Source organism: Bos indicus, chromosome 19, assembly GCF_029378745.1.
Source record: "Bos indicus isolate NIAB-ARS_2022 breed Sahiwal x Tharparkar chromosome 19, NIAB-ARS_B.indTharparkar_mat_pri_1.0, whole genome shotgun sequence".
Taxonomy (NCBI): domain Eukaryota; kingdom Metazoa; phylum Chordata; class Mammalia; order Artiodactyla; family Bovidae; genus Bos; species Bos indicus.
The window spans coordinates 41,517,381-41,535,591 of NC_091778.1; the positions used below are offsets into that span (position 1 = coordinate 41,517,381).

The 18,211-nt window shown below is 47.5% G+C and overlaps 1 protein-coding gene across 1 annotated transcript; it reads left to right on the plus strand.

Moving 5' to 3' along the window:
• Positions 1-1,506: 1,506 nt before the first annotated feature.
• Positions 1,507-13,015, plus strand: GSDMA (gasdermin A). Its single transcript, XM_019980708.2, has 12 exons — positions 1,507-1,634; positions 3,482-3,700; positions 3,881-4,061; positions 6,315-6,480; positions 7,650-7,746; positions 8,384-8,431; positions 8,823-8,849; positions 9,380-9,400; positions 10,305-10,459; positions 10,920-11,034; positions 11,873-11,946; positions 12,462-13,015. Exons 2-12 carry the CDS (start codon positions 3,487-3,489, stop codon positions 12,702-12,704), a joined length of 1,341 nt encoding a protein of 446 aa, XP_019836267.2. The 5' UTR covers positions 1,507-1,634; positions 3,482-3,486; the 3' UTR covers positions 12,705-13,015.
• Positions 13,016-18,211: the final 5,196 nt, after the last annotated feature.

Consider the following 18,211-nt stretch of genomic DNA (forward strand, 5'->3'; position numbering starts at 1 on the left):
AATTTTAAATAATTAAAAAAAAAAAAACGAAGTTGTATTCATACTAAGTCAATACACAAAAATCAATTTAAAAAAGAAAGATAGGAGGCAGGAACCAGAGGCCCAGCAAGGGCAAGGTCTTGTCTTGTTTCAGGACCCAGAGGAGAGAGATTTGGGAGCAGCTGACATACTAACTGAGACTCTCAGGATAAAGGTGAAGTAGTTAAGTTTTTAAAACCTTGGCTGAGGGTGATGTGATCTCATCTCTCCCATTCACCACCAAGCCCTCAAGGAAACCTCCAGTAAAGACCTAACTTACTCTTCATGGCCTTCAAGGTCACATTTCAGTTTTGGTGGGTGATATTGAGGAGAGCCAAGAGGTGAGAGCATGAAGGCTCAGTGGTGTTCAGATTTACGTGCGGATGGACAGTCACAGATCCCAACAACATAGGAGCTTTGCTTGTGAGTGTCTTGATTTGTCATCTAGGGACCTGTCATGTGTGTAAAGTCTCCTTCACAATTCCTTCCAGGCAGAGATTTAAGATAAGAGCAAGACTTTGATGGGGAGGGATAAATTGGGAGTTTGGGGTTAGCAGATGCAAACTACTACATATAAAACAGACAAACAAGGTCCTACTGTACAGCACAGGGAGCTATATTCAGGATCCTACAGTACACTATAATGGGAAAGAATACGAAAAAGAATATGTGCATATATGTATAACTGAGTCACTTTGCTGTATACCTGAAACCAGCACAGCATTGTCAATCAACTACACAATAACATTTTCAAAAACTACACTCCAGTTAAAAGATGAGAGCAAGACCTGAGTCACCAATGGTGAGGAGTCTGAATTCCCATGGCAAATACACACTGTGGGCTCTTCCATTAACTCCACTGGGCCTCTGCCTCTGCATATGTGTATGTACAATACTACGTGAGTACAGAGATGCTGAGCAGGAAGCAACGCAGAGGAACATTTGGTGTATCTCCGTCTCCCCCTACACAGACATAAGCTTCTAGCAGTGCCATAGTTAGGTCCCTGTGTGACAAACAAGGCAGAGGACAGTTTTTCTAGCTGCTCTGCTTGTTGTTGGAATCTGAAGACACACAGGATTTCTTATCCCCTCATCACACCCACAAGGCCTCATCATGAATCCTAGATGCTTCCTGATGACCATGATGATAAAATAGACATGCCTGTCCCACATCACACACATGCATGTGAACACACACACACACACACCCACACCCCTGCCTGTCCCCACTGCCTCTCTCTGCAGCCCTCTCCAAGGTGCCTTCCTTCCTCTCTTCTCAGCCTGTCAAGCCAAACTTCAGTCGCCACCTCTCCCCCACCCACGCCGGCACCTGCCTGGCAGCACCTCACCCACCCCCTCAGCCCTCAGGAGGCCAGGGCCCAGGGCAGGGTGCACGTGGAACAGGTTGATGCTGTTCTCCTGGAAGTGGAGCAGCTGCAGGGTGGGGTCACTGGGGCAGGCGGGGTCCCTGGAAGCCTACATCCTTGCCTCCACAGAGGCATAAAGCCACAGCCTGACCTGGTGAGGGACTGTCATTCTCTCAGCCCACAGACCCAGAGGGCTCCTGACCTTTACCCAAGACCCAGCTGCCAGACAGGACCCAGCACTGCTCCCTGGTAAGAACTTGATGACACCAGGGGTAGGGGGCAGGGGGTGGTTCTAGGGGTGGGACAGGAAGGGCTTAGGAGTCCCATAGGGCCCACTGGGGTAGAAATGTTTTTTGTTTTTTTTTTTTAGTATTTATTTATTTATTTGGCTGCACTGGGGCTTGCTACATCTTTTAGTTGCAGCATGTGGGATCTAGTTCCCTGACCAGGGGTCGAACGTAGGGCCCCCTGCATTGGGAGCATGGAGTCTTAGCCACTGGACCACCAGGGAAGCCCGTGGGGTAGGAATCTTGACTGGCCTTGGGGAAGGAAGGGAGAGGTGGCCCCGTGAACACCTCTCTGGTGAGGAGGAGACAGCAGTCACCCAAGACTTTCCTGGCTGGCCAGGTTGCCTGTCCCACCTAAGCCTTCCAAGGAATGAGGAATTTAAAAAGTGCGTTGGAGTATGGTTGTATGGTTGGCAGAATGGGCTTGTGTACCTGTGAGTGTGCCCCCGGCCTCCCTAACTCTGTGAGGTGCCCACAGCAGGTATGAGGTGGTTTCCAGCCAGCTGGTATGTCCTCTTCCACCCCTGGGGATAATTCAGCTGGGCCAGCTGGCTGACCAGCTAAAACACCCGGACTTAAACCTCAAAGGCAGAGACCAGAGGCCATGAACCTCTGGAGGCCATGAACCTAATGCAGGCCCCGCACTCTCCAGGGCCCTCTGATCCTAGCTTATGTCTCCCAGCATTAGTTGCTTCAGTCATGTCTGACTCCGCAACTCTTTGGACTGTAGCCCACCAGGCTCCTCTGTCCATGGGATTTTCCCAGCAAGAATCCTGCAGTGGGTTGCCAGGCCCTCCTCCAGAGGATCTTCCCGACCCAGGGATCAAACCCATGTCTCCTGCATTGCAGGCAGATTCTTTACCATCTGAGCCACAGGGCTGCATTTCTTCATTCATTCTTTCCACACACATTTGTCAAGCTCCGTGTCAGCACTGGGCACTGTGCTTGGAGCTGAAGCCACAGAGATGACTAAGACCCACTTCCTGGCCTCGGGGAGGTCACAGTCAAATAGGTGAGAGTCAAGTAAACAGATCACAGCCACATGAGGTGGCAGGTGTTTCAGAAGGGCATGTACACAGTGCTTTGGGGACGTGGGACAGAGTCACTGGCTGCTGGAAGCAGGGAAGGAAGGGGTCACAGAGAAGTGACCCAAAGTAACCCAAAGTGAGTCTTAAAGGACGAACAGGGATTCCAGATGGAAGAGGAGGTATTACAAGTAGATGGGACAAAAGCAAAGAGCAGCAAGATGTCTGGATCTGTTGAGTGGTGCCAGGAGGGAAATGGGTCTACCCACAGCTGTGAGCCAGGAGCGGGGCGACATTAAGATACAGGGAAGTGACACCCACCCAAAGAAAGAGCAACGGGGTGAGCAGCATTGTCCCCTGGGTCCTCCTACCAGTGGTGGCTGCGTCTCTCCCCCAGGTTCCCCAGGTGGTGGTTTTCATGGTTCACTGGTGGGGAGACAAGGTGGGCGTGGCTGAGTGAAAGGAGCTTTACTTCCACATTAATGAGATGTGCCAGTCAGGCTCCAGGTCCATGAAGACAGTGAGCAGGGACTGAGCAAAGAGCCCTTCACAACGAGAGGGGAGGGCTGCCTCCGCTAGCCAGCCTTGCAGCCAGGCAAGTTGTTTCAGCTCTCAGGACCTCATTTCCTCACCATAAAACGAAGACTCCTCTGGTCCCTTTCAGCTCTGACATCCTGAGGATTCAGGCGTCTTTAAGGGTATACCCTACTCCAGAGCCCATGGACCTGTCTTGGTGGAAGATGTCACCCTTCCTCCCAACTTGTCACTTTCCCTCCCCGTACAGAGACAATGACCATGTTTGAAAATGTCACCCGGGCCCTGACCAGACAACTAAACCCTCGAGGGGACCTGACACCCCTGGACAGCCTCATAGACTTCAAGCGCTTCCATCCCTTCTGCCTGGTCCTAAGGAAGCGGAAGAGCACCCTCTTCTGGGGTGCCCGGTATGTCTGCACCGACTACACCTTCCTGGACATTCTCGAACCTGGCAGCTCTCCTTCAGGTCAGCCTTGGCCACGGACTTGGGGACCAAGGGAGGGGCAGGAGCCGGCCAACCAGGAGGACCTGAAGCTGTCTCTGCCCAGGGGACAGGGGTGGGAATCCTCTAGCCAGAAAGTTCTCGAAGGAGGCAGGGAGGAGGAAGCGCCTCAGCCCAGCCCCCTTCATCTTCTCCCTCCTGCAGACCCAACAGATTCGGGGAACTTTGGCTTTAAGAATATGCTGGACGCCCGAGTGGAGGGAGAGGTGGATGTGCCAAAGACGGTCAAGGTGAAGGGGACGGCCGGCCTGTCCCGGAACAGCACCCTGGAGGTCCAGACCCTCAGTGTGGCGCCCAAGGCTCTGGAGACCTTGCACCAAGAGCGGTGAGACTCGGGGCAAAGCTGTGCGGTGGAAGGGTGCTCTGGGCCTTGAGTCCAAGGGCAGGGCCCTCACACTGAACTTTCATCCATGGTCACCCCAGAGGAGCTCTTGAAGATGACTCTTCAGCCTGTGGGTGCTTCCGGGCCATTTCCTAACCACTCCCCTCAACCCCACCCCCATCCTTCCACCACCTCCCCACTCTCACGAACACCCGAGGATGAGTGTTTTCACACTAATGAATTGTGTGGCCTTGGAAAAGTCACTTCGCTTCAGCTTTCTCTCCTGAAAAATGATAAGTGTTCGATGAACTCTAGGGTTTTTTTCCCTACCATAAGACTCTATGAAAATACACTAAAAAGGGAAGAAACCTTAAATACTCCCTACTGCGACTTGAGCACAGCATTCTCCTTGCGTAAACAAAGCCCCCCACCCAGCCCCAACCCGAAGGGAGCAGCGCTCAGGAACACTGCCCCAGCAGCATAAGGGGTGTGGCAGTTGCCCTGTCTGCGGGTTTCCTCAGATGTTTGACTTGACAAGGGAACTGACTTTTTAAGTAGTTAAGTGGTGGTTGAAAGGAGGTGAGTGCTGGGGAGGCAAGAAGAAAGGGCTGAGGTGCTTGGGGAATCATGCAGTAAATTCAGCCTGCCTGAGTACAAAGCACTCTGTTAGGTGCTGGACTGCACGAGAACACCTTTGCCTTGTGATTTCAGAGTGGGGGGACATGTACAACAGTAACTCTAATCCAAGGCTAGAAACGTAAGTGCCAGAGGAGGGCTTTGCCTGAGTTTTGTGTGCTGGGGAAATGGGAACAGACTTCGCGGAGGAGGCAGCCCACAACCTAGGCCTTGAAAGTGTGAAAGTGTTAGTCACTCAATCGTGTCCGGACACCAGGCTCTTCTTCCATGGAATTCTCCAGGCAAAAATACTGGAGTGGGTAGCCATTCCCTTCTCCATTCCCTTCTCCAAGGGATTTTCCCAACTCAGGGATGGAACCCAGGTCTCCTGCATTGCAGGTGGATTCTTTACCATCTGAGCCAGCAGGGAAGCCCTAGGGAAGGCCTTGAAAGATTAGCAGAAATTGGACTTGCAGGGCTGGGAGAATGCCATTACAAAGGCACACAGGTGAGAAATCTCAAAACCTGTAGGGACAGGACTTCCCTGATAGTCCAGTGGTTAAGACTCCAAGCTTCCAATGCAGGGGGTGTGGGTTCCATCCATAGTCAGGGAACTAAGATCCCACATGCTACACAGCGTGGCCAAAATAAATAAATAAATGCAATCCATCCATTAAAAAAAAATTGTTTTAACCTATAGGGGCCATGAATAGCCAGTTTGGCAGAAGCAGGTAAGAGTAAAACAAGGTAGAAATGTAGGGAGAGCCAAGACCATGGAGGACCCAGGTCAAGGACACATCTATGCTGTACCATGTACAGGGAGACTTGACGATGCTCTGATGTGCCATGATTAATCTGGCCAGACGGAGGAAGTGTGTCAGAGGATAAAGAACAGGGAAGGCAGGCAGACCAGGCCAGACTCTGTTCCACTGCCCATCAGAGAGATAAACTCAGTACAGAGGAGCAGACAGAAAGAAAAGGGCTGAATGGACGCAAAGTCTTGAGGACAACAGAGTGGATGGACTTGGCAGGGTGAGGGAGAGGATTTTGTCAAAGTGCACCTGGGAGAGGTCTAATGTGCCACCTGGCCGTGTTAATACTTCTATATTGCAGGGAATTCCCTGGTGGTCCAGTGGTCAGGACTCCGAGCTTTCATTGGAGGGAACCTAGGTTCAATCCCTGGTCAGGGAGCTAAGATTCCACAAGCCAAAAAATAAAAGTGGAGAGAAAGAAAGGACCCCCAAGGAGAGATGCACAGAACTAAGAACAGGGAGGAAAAGGAGGGGAATCCAAGGGAGAAAGAAACAACCACGAGACCCCATTCTTGGCCAGGCGCTGTGGCCGAGGATTCCCGAGTCTCTCTCTCTCTCTCTCTCTCTCTCTCTCTCTCTCTCTCCCCACCTCTCTCTCTCCCCGGACGTAGGTGTCATCATCCTCGTTTTATAGGTGAGGCAACCCGGACTCAGAGCAGCTGCCCTGCCAGGAGGCGGGAGAGCCGGGTTCCAGCCTGTCTTGCTCCAGAGTCCTCACGCTTCCCGACACCCCCGTGCCTCACTGCTGGGAATGACAGAGGAAAAGAGAAGGGCAGGGCCCCGATGGGGAAAAGCTCTGGACAGGTCCCTTCCGTTTCTCCTGTCACAGGAAGCTGATGGCAGAGCACCCGTTCCTGGAGGAGATGCGAAGGCGAGGAGAGAACCTGTACGTGGTGATGGAAGTAGTGGAGGCCGTGCAGGAGGTGACCCTGGAGAGAGCTGGCAGGGCCGAAGGCTGCTTCTCCCTCCCATTCTTTGCCCCGTTGGGGTTACAGGTTTGCTTCATGCACACACACTTACACTGAGTTTACCCCCAGAGGCTGCATTGCTTTGCCCAGTCAGTACCCCCCACCCCAGGATACTGAAAAGGACCCACTCCCTCCCCTTGCTCTTCAACTTCCAGACACCAGTTGGCCAGGAACCAATCATCTCTATGGTTAAGGTGCCCAGTTGGGTAGATTCCTGTGCCAGCTGCCACAGGGAGCTACGAGGGAAGGGCAAACTCACGGTCACCAGTTTTCCCTTACAGTGCTCCCAGTCTTAAGAAAGACGTCCTTGATGCCAGAAAGGTCTCAGTCTCATGAAGGAGACACAGAGGTGAAAGGCCAGAGAATACAGGCTTGGAAAATTCAATGTAAATAAGTAGTCTTTACTTACGTATATCTATGCTGTGTAAGTATAGATCCAAAAAAAAGCAAGGAGATGAAACCAGTCACTCCTAAAGTAAATCAACCCTGAGTATTCATTGGAAGGACTGATGCTAAAGCTGAAGCTCCAATACTTTGGCCACCTGATACAAAGAGCTGACTCACTGGAAAAGACTCTGATGCTGGGAAAGATTGAAGGCTTTTGAAGGAGGTGGTAGAGGATGAGATGGTTAGATAGCATCACTGACTCAATGGACATGAATTTGAGCGAATTCTGGGAGACAGTAGAGGAGAGAAGAGCCTGGCATGTTGCAGTCCATGGGGTCACAAAGAGACAGTCATGATTTAGCAACTGAACAACAACATACTGTGTAAATATTCAAGGGCTGAGTTGGAACCAGGAGTAAGGATTAATCATGGAAGGCTTCCCGAAGGAGGTGATCATGGGACAGATGGCCAAGAGGAAGAAGGAACCAGGGCCTGGATGGACGCTCTAAAGTGGGACAGGGATGCACAGGCAGGTGATGAACAGGTCTGCCCAGTTCCTTCATGTGTCTGAACCTGGAAGACAGAAAGAGGTCATTAAAGGGGTGATGAGCAGAAATGAGCAGAAGAGCTCTGAAGCTCATTCCACACTGGATGGAAAGGTGATCAGGGACACCACTGAAGAGTTCCTAACTTCTTATCTCCCCAAAGCCTTTTGGGCCTGGCCTTCCACTTGCCCTTTACCCCTTCACTCCCAACATCTCACATGTAGGATCTCTGCAGACTCACAAATCTTCATTGTCTACTCCTAGGGATCCGTAAACCACAAGGAGGCTGTCACCATCCCCAAGGGCTGCGTCCTGGCATTTCGAGTGAGACAGCTGATGGTCAAAGGCAAAGATGAGTGGGGTGAGCATGTTTTCCCCTGCAGACAAGAGTTACCCACACACTCCTAAGGCATCCTGCTCCCCTCTTGTGGCAACACTGGGGAAGCAGTAAAGGAGTATATTGTGTTGTGGTCCAACCTCCACAGACAGAACTGTAGGGCCTTCTCTGGGAGTGAGGAACCCTGGATTCTGAGCATCTCCTGAGTGCTAGCTAGGCACCTTTGTTAGCAGGGAGAAGGGAGTACAGAGATGAACAAGCACAGCCTGTGCTCTCAAGAATTCTGGGGCCAGGAGTTTCCTGGTGGTCCAGCAGTTAACTCTCCGTACCTCCACTGCAGGGGCCTTGGGTTCGATCCCTGGACAGGGAACCAGGATCTGGCATGCCACGTGGCCAAAAAAATAGAAGTCTGGTGCTGATGGAGGAAACAGACACAGATACCAGTACTAGAATGCAAAGTAGAAGATAGTGATATCATAGGGAAAGACTTACAGGGGAAGAAAAGATTACCTCCAGCCGTAGAGACAGATCAGGGGTAATGTTGAGGTATTCAAAGACAGGTTCTTAGCCTTTAGCAGAGTCCATAGGCTTGAGGCCAGAAAAAGAAGGTTGGGGCAGCTGTTAAAAGTCCTTCTGCCCTCCCTGCTCTTGTTCCTTACAGATATCCCACATATCTACAATGATAACATGCACACCTTCCCTCCCGGAGGTAAGCAAAAATTGTTTCCTGGCTCCCCACGTGTTCATCCCTACCCCTGACATTATCTGCTGACATTCTGCACCCTCTAATAGGGTATACCAGAAGCCCCCAAGGAGCCCCCTGGTTTCGTTTCCCAAGGCTCTAAAAATATCCATCTTCAGCTTTAGGAAAGGCAGATAGAGGCATAGAAATGTGCCCAAGAGAGACAGAGAAACAGAAAGAGACCGGAAGGCACCATCAGAAGCAGCAATACTGGAGACAGTGTGTGTTCCCAAAATTGCAGAGGCGGATGAGCTCTGTTTTTATAATGATCACTGATAAAGCTGCCTTGACAACTGCTCTAGATAAAAAGGCACAAAGAGGTTTTATGCTGACATATGTGTGTTGTTTCTGTCTTCAGAAAAGCCAGAAGACGAGAAGTTCACCCGTAAGTGTTTCCTGTCATTTCACTGCAACTTTCTTGATAGGATTTTAAAAGTCTAATGTTTTTCTTCCCTTCTCTCTGGGACTGAAAAGGAATATGGCAGAGCAGATCTCAGAAAGACTATTGTCTCTGAAACATGGCAGGAATTCCAATAGCTTAGGAAAAAGCAGTGGAAGGGGGAAAGTCTTTGGACAAGACTCCCAGGTGGTCAGATGCCTCTGACCTCTGTCCTCAAGGCCTTAGTAATAATGACCTGTCACATGCGCATCTGTGTCTCTGCTGCCCAGAGCCTGGGGCAGGAGCCACTGAGTCACAGTGATGCCAACTCAATCCAAGTGCCCCTTTTCACAATGCCTTAGCTTCTCTGCTGCCCCATTTCTGCCTCCCACAAATGGAACAAGAGTATCTTTAAGTCAGCTGGGACATTCCAGGAGACAGGATGTATTTCCTAACCTCCATTCATGTCCCACTCCCTGGGTATGCCTACTGTTTGGGAGGATTGCCTTCTAATTGGAATTTTTTTTTTCCTTCAGTTATCCAGGCATCTGATGTTGGTAAGGAAATTTGTGTTTCTCCCTACATGTTGGCAGGAAGGCAGTGGAAGTAACCTTGGGGTGAAGGGAGAGGAAGACAAGTGCTGAGTCCCTGGTGGTGGGGCTTGGAGCCACTTCCAGGAAGCCCACTCTTTCCAAAGCAGGCTGGATGTTCCTAGGATGCCAGGCCCCTAGAGGGGCAGGCCAAGGTTGGAGCTATCCCTAGCTGACCCATGTCCCTGGATTTAGACCCACTACTCTTGGGGCTTCCCAGGTGCTGCTAGTGCTAAAGAATCTGCTTGCCAGTGTAGGACACATAAGACACGCAAGTCCAATCCCTGGGTTGGGAAGATCCCCTGGAGGAGGGCATGGTAACCCACTCCGGTATTCTTGCCTGGAGAATCCATGGACAGAGGAGCCTGGCGGGCTACAGTCCATAGGGTCACAAAGAGTTGGACATGGCTGAAGTGACTTGGCATGAAGCACGCACACACTTCTGAGCAGTCCCCTCCCGGTCTTCACCCAGTCACCAAAATCACTTTGTCAACTGACTCTTAAGAAGGGAAAATAGACCTTCCTTCTCAACTCTTAGCGGGTGGTCCTAGAGAAAGGGAAGTCAGTTGTCTACTGATCTGGGATGGAGCCTAGAATCTCAGGGGGAATGAACGCCTGGTTTAGATGATACTGTGGGTCCTGGCCCACCCCTCGATTCCCCATCTCCCCACTCAACACCTTAAGTCAAGTCTGGGGAATAATTTTATAACTGCGTACCGTGGTCAAGCAAAAAAAGAAGCCAGGCTCTAGCTGCGAGCAGAGCTCAGGGGCAGCAGAGCCTGGGGGCCTAAGCAGGGCTGAGTGAAGGAGATCTGCCAGGAGCGCACATACTGAACTGCTGAAGAGGATGCCACATCTGCTGTTGCCACAGGGGCGGTACACGAGGACTTCAGGACCCTAAAAGAAGAGGTTCAAAGGGAGACCCAGGAAGTGGAGAAACTGAGCCCGGAAGGGAAGAGCTCCCTGCTCAGCTCCCTCAGCAAACTCCTAGGGAAGAAAAAGGAGCTACAAGACCTGGAGCTGACGGTGAGAACCCAAGGGAATGGCAGGAGATGCAGGGGAACATGGAGGTGGGGGAGCTGGTGGGGGATCCCACAGACCCGGCAGAAGATGGCCAGTGGCCAGAGGGGTCGGCAGTGGATGCCTTCTCCAAGGCTAGTCAAGTGCCCCCCTCCCAGGCTGCCAGGGTCGCCACTGCGCCCTGTGTCCCTTTGGAGATGGGCAAACAGTGCAGATCCCCAGGCTTCCCCCTGATCAACAGAGGGTGGGCAGCAGGCCAGCAGAACCTTCTTTTGGAAGGGGGCTTGACCTTTCCTTTCCAGAGTCCGAGAGTCAGGGACCAAGGAACCCAAGAGTCTAATACTTTTCAGGACTTGATATCTTGAAAAAAAAACAAGGAAATGGGACCCCTCAAGGGACTGTCATGCGCCAGGCACTGGGAGCTCTACCCATGTTCTCCTAAATAGTCACCCAGCTTTCCCCACAGCTTGAAGAAGCCCTAGGCAAAGGACATGAAGAGACCCTGGAGGCACTCCCAAAGAATGTCCTGCTATCAAAGGGGGCTATGGACGCCATCCTCTATTTCCTTGGAGCCCTAGCAGGTAAGTGGGGAGTGAGGTCTTCATTTATACACCTATTCAGTACTAGGAATGAGTCACTAAATGAATTCTTGAATGAATGAATGAGTAAATAAATGCCAGGCAAATTGTACTGCAGTTAAGTAGTTTATATCTACATTCTAAAAAAATTGGTTTCATTCCTTAGGATTCACATGGTCACCATACCCTAGTCTTGCTAACAGAGGTTGGGAAATAATCCTAGTTTTATCAGCCATATATTTAAAACTTCTGCATATTGCTAAGCTCATCACTTTAATTTCAATATCTGATAGCTTTAATCTGAGGATAACATCTTCTGATCTTACCCCTGAATTCTTTTTCCCTCTGCAAGAAACATTGTCCCACTTTGAAAAACACTCTGATCCTTCACATGTAAGCTGAGATGTTTGTTGCTTCAAGAAGGCTGCCCTAGGAGCTTCCCTGGTGGTGGCTAAGACCCCATCCTCCCAATTCAGGAGGTCCAGGTTTGATCCCTGGTCGGGGAACTAGATACCACATGCCTCAACTAAGACCCAGCACGGACAGATTAATTAATTAATTTTAAAAAAAGAAGACTCCTGCCCTCAAACACCAAGACCAAAGTAGATCCTCAGCTATGGCTCCTTGCACGTTATTTTGTCTTCTCTGCTAGAATGCGGAGAAGTTCCTTGAGTGAGCATGATTTTTTCTGGGCCAGCAAAGGTGCCTGGCCCAGAACAGGCATTCCACCGTGGGTGAACATATAAATCAGTGAGTGCTGAAATTCTGGAAGTACAGCCATTGGAACTTGTAGTTCCCTTTGTACCAACACACATCTCTTCCTCTGCTTTTTTTTCTCCAGAGCTAAGTGAAGCCCAACAGAAGCTGCTGGTAAAATCCATGGAGAAAAAGATCCTACCAGTGCAGCTAAAGCTGGTAAGAAAAAAATGGCAGCTGTTAGGAAGACTTTGGAAGGGAATCAGTTATAACTAGTGGAAAGATACAATCTAACCTAATGACAGAACCCTCCTACAGGGCCTCTGTCTTATCCTAGGAGATCATGCCTACTTCTCATTTCTCTCCATGTTTCTTCCTATTTGCTATTTCGCAACTAGAAGTAGGGGAGTGCATTTCTGGGCAACTGTCTGTGTTTTTCAGTCTGGTCCTGGGAGAAGAGACAGAAAACTCTAGTTTGGTTTATTCCTAGCCAACTGATGTGAGTCAATCTTAATGTCTCTGAGTCTCAATTCACTCCTCTGTAAAAGGGGTCTAAAAATAAATGTGCTGCCCATCCTACAAGGCTGTTAAAAAGCCCAGGCAGAGTTGTCATGTAATGTAACCTAAGGGGTTATAGTGAGAGAAAGTTAGCCCTCTTTGTGGATTTTTTGAGATGGGAGAAAGGAATAGAGGTTTCCAGTTCTTTCTTTTCATACTACTTTGCTTCTTTACAGGTGGAGAGCACAATGGAACAGAATTTCCTCCAGGATAAAGAGGGTGTATTCCCCCTGCGACCTGAGCTGCTCTCCTCCCTTGGGGAAGAGGAACTGACCCTCACAGAGGCCCTAGTGGGGCTGAGTGGCCTGGAAGTGCAGAGATCCGGCCCCCAGTACATGTGGGACCCAGACACCCTCCCCCGCCTCTGCGCCCTGTATGCTGGCCTCTCCCTCCTGCAGCTACTGACCAAGGCCTCCTAACTTGCCTTTTCCATTCAACTCCTGCTTCCTTAATGCCTTCCCTACCTCACTGCACCCTGTGCGAACACCCAAGGGCATTTCAGAACCACCAGGCTAAGGATAACGGAAACTGTAGCTGATCACTCAATTCCCACTTGTCCAACTCTGTACATCCCCCATCCCTATTGCTCCACAGCCCATCCACAGATGCTTAAATTCTCTAATAGTGTAAACACTCAAAGTTGAAAAACTATGAACCATTTCAGCAAATCCCAAATTAATTAATTAATTTCCTATCCCAACCCCTCCCACTTATGATTCCCCAAATCAAACTTTACTGGAATTGATGAAAAAAACATTATTTCACTTTGAGTGAAATGTCTTTTGGTGTTTTTCCTTAAAGAATCTATCCTAAGGAAATTCTTAATTTGTGCCAGAAAAAAAACAAAGACATTATCATACTCTATACAGATTATATGTACATGAATACTATTATGATGTCCTCAGACCAGCTAGAAAATGCTCAGAGAACTATGAAGGTGTAGAATTTGGACTCTAGACTCTAGAATTAGAAGATCATCAAAGCAATTTGTCTTCCAAGAGGAGATTTGAGGTTCTCTGGACTTGGGTTGAGGGACTGGAAAAGGTGAATACCTAATATGTGGTACAAACACAAGAGTAAGACAACTTCCAAGTTTATTGAATAGAAAATGCAGGGGAATTCCCTGGCTCTCCAGTTGTTAGGACTCTTAAGTTTCCAATGCCAGGGGGCCAGGGTTTATCCTCAGTCTGGGAACTAAGATACCACAATCCATGCAGCCAAAAAAAAAAAAAATATATATATATATATATATATATATATATATATATATTTATATATATAAATATTTATATATTTTTTATGCAGATAAGTAAAAAATAAATGGTACCCCAAGAATACTGGGTGGCTTCCCAGATGGTACTAGTGGTAAAGAATCCACCTGCTAATGCAGGAGATGCAAGAGACTTGGGTTTCATCCCTGGGTCAGGAAGATCCCCTGGAGTAGGAAATGGCACTCCACCCCAGTAGTCTTGCCTGGAAAATACCACAGGCAGAGGAGCCTGGTGGGGTACAGTCCATGGGGCCGCAAAGAGTCAGACAGGATGGAGCATACACAAGAATAAGACTGATCCAAAATTTTAAAAAAGAAAATATAATATTATCTTCTCATTCCACCCTTCCTTCTTCTGCCCTCAATTAGGGTGGTTGCAGGAGGAAGTGAGGTGGGTAGAACTGGCATGTGGACGGGTTAACATACACATTCAGTCTCGTAAAACTGCTAGGTTTATACCAGCCTCCTCTGCCTAAAGCTGGGTTTTAACATCTTTCACTGATCTCTTTTAACATAGTTTTATGGGTGGAATAATTTCTCCAAGGTTTTTGGCCCCAGGAGTCAGACTCTTCTCTTTCTTAGCCACCCTTCTCCAGGCTGGTTCCCTCACTCACCAAGAATTCAAGACCAACTGCCAAAAACTTTGTGTTAAGCCATCCTCCCCCATGCTGGGGCGTCTCCAAGGCCTTGCTCAAGGACATACTAGGCAGTTATCTGCTGACTTGATTGTTTTTCCCTTGTGATGTAAACTTAATAATGAAGTGAGCTAACACTCTAACTATCCAGAAAGGTAACCTCATAAAGACGAACAGCAAAGCCCATCTGTATTCTTCCTTTGCCATTCTCATCTACCTACAGTTACAGATATGGTGTTATAAAGAACACGCTTTAGGGACTTCCCTGGTGGTCCAATGGCTAGCACTCCAAGCTCCCAATGCTGGGGGCCCCGGTTTCAGCCCTGGTCAGGGAACTAGATCCAGCATGCTTCAACTAAGACCCAGCATGGCCAAATACATAGATATTAAAAAAAAAAAAGAAGAACACATTTTAATGAGTTTACTCCAATGATGATTCAAAAGTCCTGTTATCCAATCTCCCAGCCCTAGAGCAGTTCGGGAAGAATTGATCATTTTTCACTAAAACTGGAGAACACAATTTTCCATTTAGGAAATCACTACTTAGTACAAGGAGCTAGCTATTCACTCCAATAGTATAAAAGGAGGGATACAAAGAATATCCTCTCTTTGTAAAAATATAAAGGAGAATATGGTCAAAACATTCTCTGCCCTCTAGGACCTTACAGCAGGGCTAGGTTGCCTTGCAGGGTCTGACCTGGTCTAAACGCAAAGCTTCCATTTACAGAAGAGATAAAAGTTCCAAGATAGGAAAGGAGTTTTTTGCTTTTTGTGTCTTAGGAAATTGGAATCTGTATACTCCTGCAGAATCACCGGAGGAGTCCTTTGAAAGAGTGGATGGGGTTTCAGATCCAGTTTCTTTTCCCTGGGGGACTCTTGGGTGCTCCTTAAATGCACTAGTATTCTGTTCCCCATTTCACTACAGTGTCTGTCTGGATGCATATCATCTCCCCAAAGGATCCCCGAAGCCTCTCTGTTTCCTCCAGCCTCACAATACACCACAGCCCAGAGCAGAGCTTCCAGCATGCCACATTCTGAAGCTGATTTTTTTTACCACCCCGCCCCCTAAATATGCTATCCCTGGGTCTCATAGAGACCAGACTCCTAAATTTTATTACACTGAAGTAATTACACCCAAATACACTCTCCCCGAAAAAAAGTCCGAGATGAAATGCAGTACACAATGGAGTATTACTCAGCCATTAAAAAGAATACATTTGAATCAGTTCTAATGAGGTGGATGAAACTGGAGCCTATTATACAGAGTGAAGTAAGCCCGAAGGAAAAACATAAATACAGTATACTAACGCATATATATGGAATTTAGAAAGATGGTAACAATAACCCGGTGTACGAGACAGCAAAAGAGACACTGATGTATAGAACAGTCTTATGGACTCTGTGGGAGAGGGAGAGGGTGGGAAGATTTGGGAGAATGGCATTGAAACATGTAAAATATCATGTAAGAAACGAGTTGCCAGTCCAGGTTCGATGCACGATACTGGATGCTTGGGGCTGGTGCACTGGGACGACCCAGGTATGGGGAGGGAGGAGGGAGGAGGGTTCAGGATGGGGAACACATGTATACCTGTGGCGGATTCATTTTGATATTTGGCAAAACTAATACAATTATGTAAAGTTTAAAAATAAAATAAAATTAGGAAAAAAAAAAATGACAGAATGATCTCTGTTCATTTCCAAGGCAAACCATTCAGTATCACAGTAATCCAAGTCTTTGCCCTGACCAGTAATGCTGAAGAAGCTGAAGTTGAACAGTTCTATGAAGACCTACAAGACCTTCTAGAACTAACACCCAAAAAGATGTCCTTTCCATTATAGGGGAATGGAATGCAAAAGTAGGAAGTGAAGAAATACCTGGAGTAACAGGCAAATTTGGCCTTGGAGTACAGAATGAAGCAGGGCAAAGGCTAATAGAGTTTTGCCAAGAGAACAAACTGGTCATAGCAAACACCCTCTTCCAACAACACAAGAGAAGACTCTACACATGGACGTCATTGGATGGTCAACAACGAAATCAGATTGATTACATTCTTTGCAGCCAAAGATGGAGAAGCTCTATACAGTCAGCAAAAACAAGACTGGGAGTTGACTGTGGCTCAGATCATGAACTTCTTATTGCCAAATTCAGACTTAAATTTTAAAAAGTAGGGAAAACCACTAGACCACTACAGTCAGCAAAAACAAGACTGGGAGCTGACTGTGGCTCAGATCATGAACTCCTTATTGCCAAATTCAGACTTAAATTTAAAAAAGTAGGGAAAACCACTAGACCACTCAGGTATGACCTAAATCAAATCCCTTAAAATTATACAGTAGAAGTGAGAAATAGATTCAAGGGATTAGATCTGATAGGCAGAGTGCCTAAAGAACTATGGATGAATGCTCATGACATTGTACAGGAGGCAGTGACCAAGGCCATCCCCAAGAAAAAGAAATGCAAAAAGGCAAAATGGTTGTCTGAGGAGACCTTACAAATAGCTGTGAAAAGAAGAGGAGCAAAAGGCAAAGGAGAAAAGGAAAGATATACCCATTTGAATGCAGAGTTCCAAAAAATAACAAGGAGAGATAAGAAAGTCTTCCTCAGTGATCAATGCAAAGAAATAGAGGAAAACAATAGAATGGGAAAGACTAGAGTTCTCTTCAAGAAAATTAGAGATACCAAAGGAACACTTTATGCAAAGATGGGCACAATAAAGGACAGAAATGGTATGGACCTAACAGAAACAGAAGATATTAAGAAGAAGTGGCAAGAATACACAGAAGAACTATACAAAAGAGATCTTCACGACCCAGATAATCACGATGGTGTGATCACTCACCACTCTTGTCAAGCCAGACATCCTGGAATGTGAAGTCAAGTGGGGCTTAGGAAGCATCACTACAAACAAAGCTAGTGGAGGTGATGGAATTCCAGTTGAGCTATTTCAAATCCTAAAAGATGATGCTGTGAAAGTGCTGCATTCAAAAAAAAAAAAAAAAGAAAGTGCTGCATTCAATATGCCGGAAAATTTGGAAAACTCACCAGTGGCCACAGGACTGGAAAAGGTCAGTTTTTATTCTAATCCCAAAGAAAAGCAATGCCAAAGAATGCTCAAACTACTACACAATTGCACTCATCTCACACGCTAACAAAGTAATGCTCAAAATTCTCCAAGCCAGGCTTCAATAGTACGTGTACCTTGAATTTCCAGATGGTCAAGCTGGATTTAGAAAAGGTAGAGGAACCAGAGACCAAATTGCCAACATCCATTGGATCATCAAAAAATCAAGAGAGGTCCAGAAAAACATCTACTTCTGCTTTATTGACTACACCAAAGCCTTTGACTGTGTGGATCACAACAAACTGTGGAAAATTCTTAAAGAGATGGGAATACCAGACCATGTGACCTGCCTCCTGAGAAACCTATATGCAGGTCAAGAAGCAACAGTTAAAACTGGACATGGAACAATAGACTGGTTCTAAATCAGGAAAGGAGTACGTCAAGGCTGTATATTGTCACTCTGCTTATTTAATTTATATGCAGAGTACACCATGAGAAACGCTGGGCTGGAGGAAGCACAAGCTGGAATCAAGATTGCTGGGAGAAATATCAATAACCTCAGATATGCGGATGACACCACCCTTATGGCAGAAAATGAAGAAGAACTAAAGAGCCTCTTGATGAAAGTGAAAGAGGAGAGTGAAAAAGTTGGCTTAAAACTAAACATTCAGAAAACTAAGATCATGGCATCTGGTCCCATCACTTTATGGCAAATAGATGGGGATGCAATGGAAACAGTGAGAGACTTTATTTTGGGGGGCTCCAAAACCACTGCAGATGGTGACTGCAGCCATGAAATTAAAAGACGCTTGCTCCTTGGAAGAAAAGTTATGACCAACCTGGACAGCATATTAAAAATCAGAGACATTACTTTGCCAGCAAAGGCCTGTCTAGTCAAAGCTATGGTTTTTCCAGTAGTCATGTATGAATGTGAGAGTTGGACTATAAAGAAAGCTGAG